The following is a 13,466-nucleotide window of genomic DNA, read 5'->3' on the forward strand; positions in this document are numbered from 1 at the left end:
TATATTGAAATGTCCCTCTCATCCCCTCTCCTTCACTATTACAGAGGGGTGGAGTGTGTTTTCTCCCTTTGTCCCACAGTTTTACTCCGGATGAGCTTTGCTTGGCATCCCTCTCTTTCTCTGCAAGCCTCTCTCTCACACAGGCCCCTGTGTGTGCATGTCTCTCTCGCAGAGCACTAACCACGTCTCTTTCACCATGTCTGTCCTCTAACACAGCTCCCAAACACTAACACTCTCCCAATAAAAGCTCTGCCTCCATGCTGAGAAGTGCAAGTACTCTCCCTCTCCAATTAAAAAAGTGCGGGTATTCAGTACCTCTGGACACCTGCCCATTTAAGTCACTACTTGTATTGCATCCCCTTCTATTTTTGCACCTGCACATTGGCCCTGAACCTTGATACTTGCCCAGCACCCTACTTTCGGCTCCTGCACTCTCTCTCGTACTGTTTTGTCTCGCCCAGCGCATTCCCTGCAGGCTTCCCCTGCTCGTGCCTTCTTTCTGAATCTGCAATGCTCCATCTGTCCATCCACTCCTGCTTACCCTGCATCCTGATCCCTCTCCCTCTCCACCCCCATCTCTTTGCTCCTACGGGTCCATTTATTGGCCCCTGCACAATCTTTGCTGAAGTATCTTGTGCCACCAATTACTTTCTGCACTCCTAACTGGGCGTCTAGGCTCTGCTCCCCCTTCCAACCTGTGTACCCATCTCTCCCTACACATGTCTCTTTCAAGTCTCGGACTCCCTCCAGCCTTCCTTCTCTGTTCCTTCGCTCCTCCCTCACTGTTCAAGGCCCCTTCAGCTGCTCCCTACTGCCTCTCTGTGCACTCCTCTCACTATGGACGCCTTAGCACTCCTTATTTATTGTTTGCAGTTTTATATAGCGCAACTTTTTGCCTGTGGGGAGTAGAGCTCATTACATGAGAATACAGACCAGGACATATTGTATCCAGCGAGAGAGCCATTGTGTTTTAGAAACAGTCAGGGCTTTGTGGCTTCTTGTTATTCTAGATGGTTCCTGGTTACCCTGCGCACACCCTGTGTGATACTGGGAACTCTGTTGCTCATATTATCCAAGTGCCCTAGGAGTGTGATAGGCACGTGCTCCACGCCCTTCATGTACATGGGTGCGTGGCACTGCGAAAGTGAGGACTCTAAATACCACCCCAGTGTTTTTAAGTGAGCAAACTATGTAAACCAGCAGATAATGTTATCTCAATCAGGGACCTTAGCCTATGGCTGGAACAATGCTACAGGTATCTCCTTTCATTCTAAACAAAACATGGAGGTCCTTGACCTACACTTGGACCAGTTCCTGGTGACTGGTCCTGTCTCTTAGTATCACCACCTTCACAGAGAGGCCTTTAGGTTCTGGCTAGAGTTGAGGTCCACCATTTGTGTCCACTTGGACTCTGGAGTCCAGAGGATTAGATGAACCTTTCAGGCACTTCTCTTGTGCTGTTGCCAAAAGATATGATCTCAGAATGACACAAGGTATTTCACCTACATTTTAGCTTATTCTATACTTTCCGGTTGATGGTAAGGTAAGATATGCTATTCTGGCGGGATGTTGTCTTCCTGCACCCCACCTAGGCTGAGGGAAACCTCTTTGGGTCCCAACTCTCTCCAAGTCAAACAAGCGTTTGCATTGCAATAGGTCTCACATTTGTGAGTTTGAGCTATTGACATTGTAAACAGCAATGCCTTTTATTAATGTGTTTTGAAAACCTGCAAGCGATGCATAAACACCTTACGAGAAGCAAGGCTGGCAGCAAAAGAAGATTGCAATGACTAGAAGTACAACGCAGGTGTTTATGCACCTCTTGCAGGTTTTCAAAACACATTAATAAAAGGCATTGTCATTTACAATGCCAATGGCTCAAACTCTCGCAAATGCGAGACCTATTGCATTGCAAATGCTTGCCTAATGTTGTACCTACTTATCAGTTGTAATCAGTTTATTCCAATGGTGCTGCAACGCTGCACATGCTGTCAATTCATGTGCCTGAATTTGAAGACGGGTAGCTAGTTTTTTAATGGGCTCAATTTTCCCATTAAAAATGGGCAAATTGAGCCAACCAAAGGCAGCAACATCATATGTTTATTTGTAGATTGGCCCCAGAAAAAGGGACAGCTATGTCCTGAAATGCATCGGGCATCATTTGAAATTCTTAAGAAACAGTAGTTTGATTATCATTAATGATCATGAATATGTTTTGAACATTGTGAACAAATAATTTTTTGTTTGGGGGTTTATGTAATATGAATTATTTATATTTGCAAGGCTAATTATATGTTTGAAGCTACACATGCATATTAACACATTACTGTTGAGTTGAATAAATATGCCAACAATTCAAAAACGCTTTTGAAAAAATGAATGTGGCAAATCTTTTTTGTGAACAGTGCGCAACGCTTCTAGTCATTTGACCTCTGGACATGGACATGTAATATGCCTTTTGCATGTATCCCCATAAATTTGTACACGGCTGGTTTTGGAGTATCTTGCTTTTCTGTTCAGGAAACCTGTCACTCCTTGTGCCAAAATAAATCCTTTTCAGACTGCCTGCCTCTTATGCTGCGGGATGGCAGGTTCGCAAACTTCCTGTTTTATCTAGCCATATTGCACGTGCAATACCATATGTGGGCAAAAGAGGTACCCGCATATGGTACTGCACCCACATCATGGCTAGGGTAAAGAACCATTTGCAATGCAATAGGTCTCATATTTGTTAGTTAGAGCTGTTGGCGTTAAAAATGACAATGTATTTCACTTTTGCTTTTTTATACCAATAGCAAAGTGCTACGCTAATATAATTACCCAACTGCAAATGAAAAAAACAAAAGTAAAAAATCATTGTCATTTTCAACGCTAACAGCTCTAAATTTAACAAATGCGAAACCTATTGGATTGAAAATGCTTGTGTGTGAATTGGCACCAAGAGTGGACATTACCAACTTTCAGGTATTGTGTTTGATACAATGCAGTTTTTGGAGAGTGAGAGCAATGTCTGGGCATACAGTGATGTATTTGATTTGAAAACTGTTGCTAGAATTCTGTTGGGCCCTGGTGCTCCATTGCAGCGAGTGGATTCTGGTGCGTGTTCCACCTCTTTTAATGTTAATGACAGTCCAGGGTTTTCTGTGGAATTTATTCATGCATCCGCTGGGTTCTTTGCAGGATCATTCAGGACGTATAGCTTTTTTTATATAGCATTACCGTCTTTCAGGCGAGTCGACATTGGTGCCTCTGATTTTTGTCTTTGCTAAAGTAACGTTCAACGAGTTCCAGAATGTTGTGGCCTTTTGACTTTGTGGCTTTGAATATTTTTCCCACACTTTTCTTCCCTGGCACGTCTAGTTTCCCAGAGTTTTTCAGTATCAAGTTGTCTTATCTCCCGATCTCCTTGTACTTATAGAGCAAACGAAAAAATGAGGTTATGCACAGCAGGTGTTTCTTGTCTCGGTACTAGACAGTGTATGCGCTGTCTGTTGTGAGACAACAATTTTAGTTGTTTTTTTATCAATATATTCGCTTCTCTATTCACTTCGAGCCTTTTGTTGCCTTTCTTCTTTGATTCCCCAACCTCTCACTGCTTTCTGCTTTCCTCTCACCCTGATTCTCTTGTAAAATGCTTCTACGCTCCTTCTCTGTACTTAGCATGGTGTTACTTTTCATTCTGCAAAGCACTTTGCAATCGTAAACATATTATTTTTCAACTTCAAGCTCAGAGTCTACTCTGTTTGCATATGTAAGGCAAGACCTATTGTTTTTGTCAATGCTCGTTTTGATGTTATCACTGTCTTGTGGAGTTGTACACTGTTTTCAGTTTTGCGAGACATCCACAGGCGGCAAAAAAGGAATCAAAGGTGCTTAACACTGGCAAAATGATTTCAGGTGCAACTGCTTCAGCTATCTTTTCTTAAAATATATGTAGACATATATTCCCAAGAATTATTAATTATTCAAGCAAAAGAGAACGTAGCAGGCATCTAAGCAAGACCCATACTGTTCCAAAAACTTGGGAGTACATATAATGGATCTATTGTTCGTGAATCCCAACAACTCACCTCAACTAGTTTTGTCAGATTGCCTGTCAAAAAAATGAATACCAAATGGCGTTGGTAATATATCTAAGTGTTTTATAATTCATTCTTTATGTATTGTAATAGAACATTTCATTCTGAATACTCCGTGCCTGTTTTCCGTGTCATGAATTATTTCTATATTTGCCCAAGTGATTGATGATTGTGAAAAATAAAAATTGGACTAACTCTTCTGCACAGCAATCCGAGATGGAGGTAGAGATTTGCTGGGTGAGGGATGATGGCCAGATCAACATGAGCACTGAAAGGAACAAAAATCTTCATTTTACTTGCCAAATTAATAAAGAAACTAGACTTTGTGTCGGAAACTGTGCCGCTTTCACGCTGTTAGTTTGCAATGGCAAGCAGTAGATGAAAATGGGATGTCTAGCATGGGATCTTGAAAAAGGCCTTGCCTTTTTGTCACAACTTTAACAAGTATGAGCTCTAAAATGTATTAATTGGGTAATTCTTTATCCCAGCTCAATGAAGTTAGAAATGATGAGTCCTGTGACAGGTTTGTCGAGCAGTGGTCTACAGAGGTCTGAGGCAAATTGTTTCCAGGAAAACTGCTATGCAAATGATTTATTTTCGATATTTTATTCTTGGATACCATAAAAATCTGTAATTACACCATCTTTTAGACCATATATTCAAAACCTTTTTGTAAAGGAAGGCAAAATGATGGAAAAAAAGTACACAAAGTAAGCTTAATGTTCGAGGCATGTGACCTGTAGATCACATGCTTATGCATAGTTCGCCATCTAGTGTTGGGCCCGGATGTTTGCACTTTGTTTTTGTTAGAAGAGGTCTTTCTAGTCACAAGATAGGTGACTCATCCTTTCGGTGATAGTGTGCATGGTCATCGACTCCATCTTCAGATTATTTTTTTCCGCCCTCGGGTTTGGATGTTACTCGCTGCTCTCCGGTTCGACACCGATCCTTTGGTTCCCCTTGGTGCGTAGACGACTCACCCTCAACGGTATTGCTTCCGATTACGTATTCCATTCTTCGAGTATCGTGTTTGTTTAGAAAAAACCCTCTTTCGATCGGAAAGCTCATGGTAGGCCATCGAGCTTAACCACTTCCATCCGACTTGCATTCTTTGGAACAAACTCTCTTTAAATACTGCCCTTTGTGCCATGTGAAATACCCGAGCACCGACTCACAAGAAGTGTGCAACCTGTGTTTGTCACCAGAACACAAAAAACAGGACTACGACGCATGTGAGGCATTCCGCTCCAAGAGGACGCTTCGCGACTGCCGGGCTCGACGATGTGACATGCAGAGCCAACGCACCGGCTCCATTCCGGACCTCTTCGGACCTGAATCAGAAGAAAAAGCCGGGGACGCTATCTGGGCCGAGGAGGAGAAGGACCCATTTCCTATTCGGAGGAGGGCTCCGACCAGGATGAGGATATCCCTCAAGGACAACGTACTGTATGTACAGTCCCTTCTTCGCCCCGACTCCCAAGTCACCCAGTTAAAATGAAGACTCGGGAGCAACCCGCGCCCTCAGGCCCTGTTGGCACCGAGACCACGCTTCCGACGCCCTGCCTTCTGGCTCGACACCGAAGCCTACCCAAAAGCCCTCTGGCTCCGAAAAACCCCATTCCATATTGGGGCACAAAGCCAAATCCTTCAGGATCGAAGACCAAGTACGGTTCCGATCATCACCACTCTGCACCGAAAACCATATTGGATCCGAAAACACCAACCCCAAAACCTGGTGCCGAAATGGACAAACACCAAAGTCACCTAAGAAGCATAGTTTCAGTGATCCGCTCGAAAATCCGGACCCGAAGCAGAAGATTTTGGTCATACATCCAAAAACTGGCCATATTACTACCAAAGTACTTTTAAAAATAGGGGCTACTACAGAAGAGAAATACCACATTCCAAGAAGAGAACTGTTGGGACAAACCCTTCCCCTTCTCCTCTTTCTCTTCCTTCACCTCCTTTACCTCAGTCTCTGTCTGTGCAAATTTAACCTGAGCACTCACCACCTGTAAGAACAGTGCGTAACCTAGGGGTTTTAGTGGACGATAACCTCCAAATGGAGTCACAAGCCAATAAAACGGTCGGTATTTGTTTCTCCTTGTTAAGAGCGCTATGCCAGATTCTCCCACTGCTGCCTAGTGTCACTAGACCTCTCGTAGTGAGGAGTATAATCTTGAGTAGACTGGACTACTGCAACTCTCTGTACCTGGGAGCACCGCAATCAGTATTACAGAAGCTGCAGAGAATCCAGTCCATAGCAGCGAAACTGGTGTTAAACAGGCAGTGCAGGTCTTCAACGATGGCGGCTTTAAAGGACCTACATTGGCTGCCCCTCAAGGAGAGAATTCAATTCAAGTCTTTATATTGTGTTCAGAGCAGTACATGGTCTGGGCCCCCTGCCTATGCAGGAGAAACTCGCCTGGTATAATCCTGGGAGAAACCTTCGCTCTTCCAGTGCAAGTCTGGTAACCACCACTAGATTTAAGAAGACCAGGATGGGGGGCAGAGCATTTGGTGTAGCAGCCTCATGTCTTTGGAATGATTTGCCCCTGAATATTAGACAAACTAACTCTCTACTTCCTTTCAGAAAAAGCTTAAAGACCTGGCTCTTCCCTAGGGATGAGTAAAACGAGACCTCTAAATCCGCAAATAGGCTATCTGTTTTGCCAGTACCATCTTGGTAAGTCGCAGCGCCAGGATACCCGTAGGGTGACAGTTTTTTGCGCTATATAAGTATCTGATACAATACAATACACCTGACGATCAGGGTGATGGGGACGGGGATAATTCTAATGATGATAATCAGCCTGGACCTACAGATGAGTGGGATGACTATAACACTGACTCGCCCACAGACAATGACCCTGACCTATACCCTACCAGGCCCTCTTCACCAGATGACAGTGTAGGATGTATTGAATTGCTAGGCAGAGCTGCCAGTGATCATGGGGTCCAGCTGCATAAAGAATCACTTAAAGAGGATTTCCTCTTTGAAACATTAAATAACACACAAATATCCACACACGTTGCCCATGCCATGACCCGACATGTAGACGATATTTTAAGGATCCTGTCAGGGCACGTATCCTTACCCCAAGGTGGATAAAAAATATAAACCTGCACCATCTGATCCAGTCTACATAAGAGGACAATTGCCCTTAGACTCATTAGTTGTGTCTATTGCACGCAAAAGGGCAAACTCCCAGACTACTGGAGACGCACCACCCCCAGATAAAGAGTCAAAACTCCTTGACTCTTCAGGGAAAAGAATAGCTTCACAGTCCGCTAACTGCTGGCGCATAGCTAATACACAAGCGCTGCTTGCCAGATATGGCCGTGCGCATTGGGACGAAATGGAACAACTTATACAAGTCTTACCCCAAGAACATAAATCTAAAGTGCAAGACCTGGTACGTGAGGAACAGCTAATTTCCAACAATCAAAGTAGGTCCTCCCTAGATGCGGCTGATCCATCTGCCAGGGTGGTGAACACTAGTGTCCTTTTAAGAAGGCACGCCTGGCTACGCAAACGGGAGGTTGAAGCCTCAATTTGAACACACCATTTACTAAGGAACACCTGTTTGGGCCGGTGGTAGACTCTTCACTTGAAAAAATGAAGAAAGATACTGAAGTGGCGAAATCGATGGGAGCCCTTCAGTCTTCACAAGGCCGTTCTTCCTTTTGTTGCTCTTTTTATCGAGCTGGGTCCAAAACCACTTCCTCGGACACTACATCCACCCTCGGGTTCCAAAACTTACTTCAGCTGTAATTATAGAGGAAACGACGGCAAAGCAGAGGTAGAGCTTCCAACACACGTACCTCCCCCTCCAATACAAAACAGTGACTTGCCCATAGTTCCCCCCGACCACTTAACATCTGTGGGAGGAAGACTGTCACAATTTCTACCAAAGTGGCAGTCAATAACAACAGACAAGTGAGTTGTCCAAATTATCCATTTTGGTTACTGCTTGGAGTTCATCAACACTCCTTCAGATATTCCCCCAAAGTCGCACAAACTCTCACCGGATCACCTGCACCTTCTCAAACATGAGGTACAATCACTACTTCTAAAACAAGCTATAGAGCCCGTACCACCACAACATCAGGGGTCGGGCATCTACTCCTTTTACTTCCAAATTCCCAAAAATGACGGTTCTCTTAGACCAATATTAGATCTCAGAGAACTAAATCTTTACATACAGTTAGGCCATTTCCACATGGTAACACTTCAACAGGTGCTACCCCTTTTGCAAAAGAGCGACTTTCTTTCTACTCAAGACATAAAAGACGCCTATTTTCATATTCCAATCCATCCAGCTCACCACAAATTTCTCAGGTTCGTGGTAGCAGGTCAACACTACCAATCCACTGGCCCCAGAGTCTTCACAAAGTGTTTGACAGTGGTAGCTGCACATGTCTTCCCCTTTTTGGACAACTGGCTCATCAAAGCCAGCACGTATCAACAATGCCACAACCATAGCGCCCTAACAATTCAGTTACTTCACCAACTAGGTTTTACAGTCAATGTGTTAAAATCACATCTTCAGCTAAACAAGTTTCTGAACTACCTAGGAGCCACTCTGGATACTCAAAGGGCTCTAGCGTTTCCCAACGCAGACAGAATTCAAAACATTCAGATGTTAATTCGCAAATTTCAAGCTGCTCAATCACTTCCAGCAAGAGTGTTTATGCAACTGTTGGGAATGATGGCATCTTGTTTCATGATCGTTCCCCATGCCAGACAGCACATGCGTCCACTTCAAGAATGCTTAGCCAGTCAGTGGAACCAGTCACACAGTCTATTAACCGATCTAGTGTTGGTAAGCGGCCATACTCATCGCTCTCTGCAGTAGTGGAACAAACAAAATCTGTCAAAAGGACGGCCGTTCATAGACCCAGTTCCACAGACCGCAGTAACAGCGGACGTGTCCTTAACTGGATGGGGAGCTCATCTTCAACAACACACAGTGCAAGGCCTGTGGAGCCACCAAAATAATTGCTCCTCATCAATCATTTAGAACTGATGGCGATCTTTCTAGCTCTCAAAGCCTTTCAAGATCACCTCTCTGGCAAAGCTGTCTTGGTTCGAACCGACAACATGACAGCTATGTATTACATACAGAAACAGGGGGACACACACTCTCCAACTGTCCCGCTTAGCCCACAACATCTGGAGGTGGGCTATTCACCACAATATCCATCTCCTAGCAGACACCTCCCAGGAGTCAACAACCTGATTGCGGACCACCTCAGCAGACAAAGATATCAAATACACAAATGGGAACTTCACCCTCAAGTTCTACACCCATACTTCCAAGCTTGGAGAGTGCCTAACATAGATCTGTTTGCAACACCCCAAAACGCAAAATGCCAAAGCTTTGCATCCAGGTATCCACAGCCGTTATCCAAAGGCAATGCTCTATGGATGAACTGGTCCGGGATATTTGCTTACACTTTTCCTCCTCTGCCACTCATTCGAATAGTGGTTCAGAAACTCAGGCAAACATCTCTCACACTAATCCTAGTAGCTCCAACATGGGCACATCAACCCTGGTTCTCAACCCTGGTTCACGACCCTGTTGGAACTCTCTCTGGTACCACATCAAAAATTACATTGAACTCTCAGTCTCCTCACACAGAGCCATGGAGAAATCAAACACCCAGATCCCAAACAATTGAACCTCGCGATGTGGCTCCTGAAGTCATAGAGTTTGGTTATATGAATCTACCACCAGACTGTATGAACATTATTAAGGAGGCCAGAAGGCCTACCACAAGAGCCTGCTACACAGCCAAATGGAAGCAATTCGTTACCTATTGCAAGAACAATCACATTCACCCTCTTGATGCTTCCATACAAAACAATTTCTGTTACCTGTTACATTTGCAGCAGTCATCATTGACCTATACATCCATCAGACTGCATCTCGCTGCAATTGCAGCCTATCTTCAAAATAGGCAACATTTGTCGCTCTTTAGAGTACCTGTAATCAGAGCATTTATGAAAAGACTCGAGAGTTATACCTCCAAGACCTGTCCCAGTTTGGAATCTTAATGTAGTCCTCACACGGTTGATGGGCCCACCATTTAAACCCATGCACAAATGTGAACTACCATTCTTCTCTTGGAAAACAGCTTTCCTCGTTGCAATCACTTCATTGAGGAGAGTGGGTGAACTTCAGGTACTAACCAAAGGAGCCTTTTTTCCAAGCTACACAAAGATAAAGTGGTTCTTCGTACTAATCCCAAATTCCTACCTAACGTAGTATCTGCATTTCACATAAATCAGTCGGTTGAATTACCCGTTTTCTTCCCTCAACCTGACTCCGTTGCAGAACGAGCTCTACACATCTTAGATGTTAGAAGAACACTGTTGTATTGTACTGAAAGAACAAAATCTTTTTGTAAGACCAAACAACTCTTTGTCGCTTTTGCACCACCTCAGAAGGGCAATGCTATATCCAAATCAGGTATTGCAAGGTGGATTGTCAAATCTATTCGGATTTGCAATGCAAAAGCCAAGAGAACTCTAATGGTACCCCCTAGAGCCATCCCACTCGTAAGTTAGGGGCTACTATGGCTTTATTAGAAAACATTCCTATTACTGACATCTGCAAAGCTGCAACATGGTCTCCACCATACACATTCACCAAGCATTATTGTGTAGATGTGTTAGCCAGACAACATGTTAATGGGGGCCATTCAGTACTTAGAACACTGTTTCAGACAACTCCAACTACAGGATGGCCACCGCTTAGGGGAGACTGCTGTATAGTCTATGCATAAGCATGTGATGTGCAGCTCACATGCCTCAAACAAAAAATGATACTTACCCAGTATGCATCTGTTCTTGGCATGTAGAGCTGTAGAATCTCATGCCATCATCCACCTCCCCGGGTACCTGTAGCTGATGTAGTTCTCTTGCTACTATTCATACATGCACATGGCCATCGCTATTCTTTACTACTTATTCATTCTCTCACCCTCTGTGGGAAAACGATCTGAAGATGGACTCGATGACCATGCGCACTATCAACTAAAGGAGGAGTTACCTACCTCATGACAAGAAAGACTTCTTTGGAAAAAAAACTAAATGCAAACATCTGGGCCCAACACTAGATGGCGATCTATGCATAAGCATTAGATTCTACAGCTCTACATGCCAAGAACAGATGCATACTGGGTAAGTAGCATTTTCCTTTTAGTGTCTTTTGACTTATGGTTACTTTCAGAATTTTACTATTGCCATTTTATTTCTATTTTAATGTGATCATTGGTGCCCCTTTTGTATGTTAGCTTTAATGTCATATTCAGTTGTGGTGAGGACAGCATGCAGATTTATCAAAAGTTCTCTCAAATTATGCAATGCTAAAAGGCATATTTACAGCACCAGAGCTTTGTATTATGGCTTTGTTTTTTGCATATAATAAATCCTACCTTAAGACCTGTGAAGTAAAAATATACATTGTTGATCTAATCCTTGTATGTTTCTTACACGATTCTCCTGTTTGTGTTGCTGCAGAAGAAGCAAGTATTATTGGAGAGAATGAGACATTCCCTAGGGCCTTGCTACACTGGAACAGAGCGGCTTCACAAGGTGAGTGCTTGTGCTTTTTGTTTACATTCATACTTGTATTTGTGTTAGGTTAAAGCCCGTCATAATGGTTTATTTCTTTAGGTCTGGCCTAGAGATAGCTTTAGCTTCTTGTTAGGCTCCTGTTTTCACAAGAAATGTAATAAAACTTCATATTAATTACAGAAAGTGGGCTGTGCGTGAGCCCACATAATTTATTGGTCTGGGAGTGCTTCAGTCTCTTCTTGGTTCATCCCACAGAGCAGCATACATACCAAAGGGCAATGGTCCAGCCCAATTCAGCTATTGCCTTGTTGGCATTGTGACGCACATTTTGGACCAGCCCCCAGAACAGCATGTGGTGAAGAGAATATTCGTTTAGTGCCAGCATTTTTCCCATTACTTCTGACACCACACTGGGAAGGAGGGTGACGTGGCCGTCGGAGCAACATCCCTTCTACAACAGTGTACCCTTACAGTACTCTGTTCTTGTTTACAAAGGTGGAGACACATACTATAATACATGAATGACAGGTTGCTTCTCACTCTAAGTGCATATTAAGTGTTTCATGCTTTTGTATGAGAGCAGAGTTAGGCGGGAGAAGAACCTAGTACCCGTAAGGCTTTCTAGTCAGATGTAGCATGTTCGCTATTTTAACAGCCTCTGGCTAGAGCCTTCTCTGCTCTTAAATGGCACTAAATTGCTTTTCGTGGCTGCGAGCCACCCAGACCTTAAATGCATCTCATTCTGTATGTCCACTCCACTATGTCTCAGCTGACTGAATCGGCTGTGCATCTTAACATTGCAAGTCACTACGGAAGTAGCTTTATTAGTGGCCATCTGCTTCATATTACATGACACTCCTACCTGTCATTTATAACTTTGAACTGCAAGGTTAAGTTACCGGGCTTATGGATGGTTTCTACCTAGAGGGTTGGAGTTTTAGCAACTCAGGTGCCAGACAGCAAGTTGCTTGCTGCAGCAAGTGGTGCATCCAGTTCTTGGTAAGCAATATTCAGAGTTAGAATGCCCTTCTGAGACTGTGCAAGCCTACTAACTTGCATGTATTAAGGGTTTTCAGCAACTCTTCTCTAATCTATTCCTATACTGAGAAATGTTGGAAATTTACTCCTGACAATGGCAGACGTAAACCTTCTTCCAGATTTGGGGAAAAAAGTGGTTGGAGGGAAAGTGAACTTGCAAACACTCAGATTTTTGCATGAGCAAATCTACACATGCATATTTGCTCATGCTAAAATGCAGTTCACAAATATTTTCTAGGAGTACTATTTTTTGTTCTACTTCTGTAAAATCTTGGGAATTCACGAAAGCTGTATAGCTGCACTTAATGCAAGGACATATACCATGGGTGCACTTTTGAGACTTTCTTTAATATTTTGGCCCCTAATTTGGTCTGGCGTTGACCATGACCTTTTGCGTTTATTAAAATTGTCTCTCTCTCTGTATCGGCTGGATTCACTGTGAGTGACCGCATTCGTCTCTTTCAGAAGGAGCATATCGGCACACAAAGTAGTTTTGTTCAGTGCCAGTAATTACTGTGGCAGTGTGTGCTTTTTGAGACCAAAAACAATTTTTGCTTTTGCCATTGTTTGTTTTAATGGTGAGGGCCTGGCAGCTTCCACAACAGAAAGGTTTTTCAAAAACCATACCAAAACAAGTCACACATTGACGAAACTAAAAAGCTGACCTCCAATTTCAGACCTACTGGCTTTTCCACTGCTTGTTTATCTTTGTTTCCCATAATCTTATTGAAACTGGTTTCACTGATTTTCCATTATGAATGCTT

General features: G+C 43.5%; 1 protein-coding gene across 8 annotated transcripts in view; it reads left to right on the top strand.

Moving 5' to 3' along the window:
• SEL1L (SEL1L adaptor subunit of SYVN1 ubiquitin ligase) overlaps nucleotides 1–13,466 on the top strand; it is a 379,824-nt gene that overhangs the window by 258,811 nt on the left and 107,547 nt on the right. For all 8 annotated transcript variants that reach the window (XM_085626599.1, XM_085626598.1, XM_085626600.1 and 5 more), the window contains exon 18: nucleotides 11,608–11,682. In XM_085626599.1, the coding sequence (XP_085482725.1) occupies nucleotides 11,608–11,682 (75 nt within the window). The remainder of the gene's footprint in view (nucleotides 1–11,607; nucleotides 11,683–13,466) is intronic.

The sequence above is a fragment of the Triturus cristatus genome, chromosome 9, assembly GCF_964204655.1.
Source record: "Triturus cristatus chromosome 9, aTriCri1.1, whole genome shotgun sequence".
NCBI lineage: Eukaryota > Metazoa > Chordata > Amphibia > Caudata > Salamandridae > Triturus > Triturus cristatus.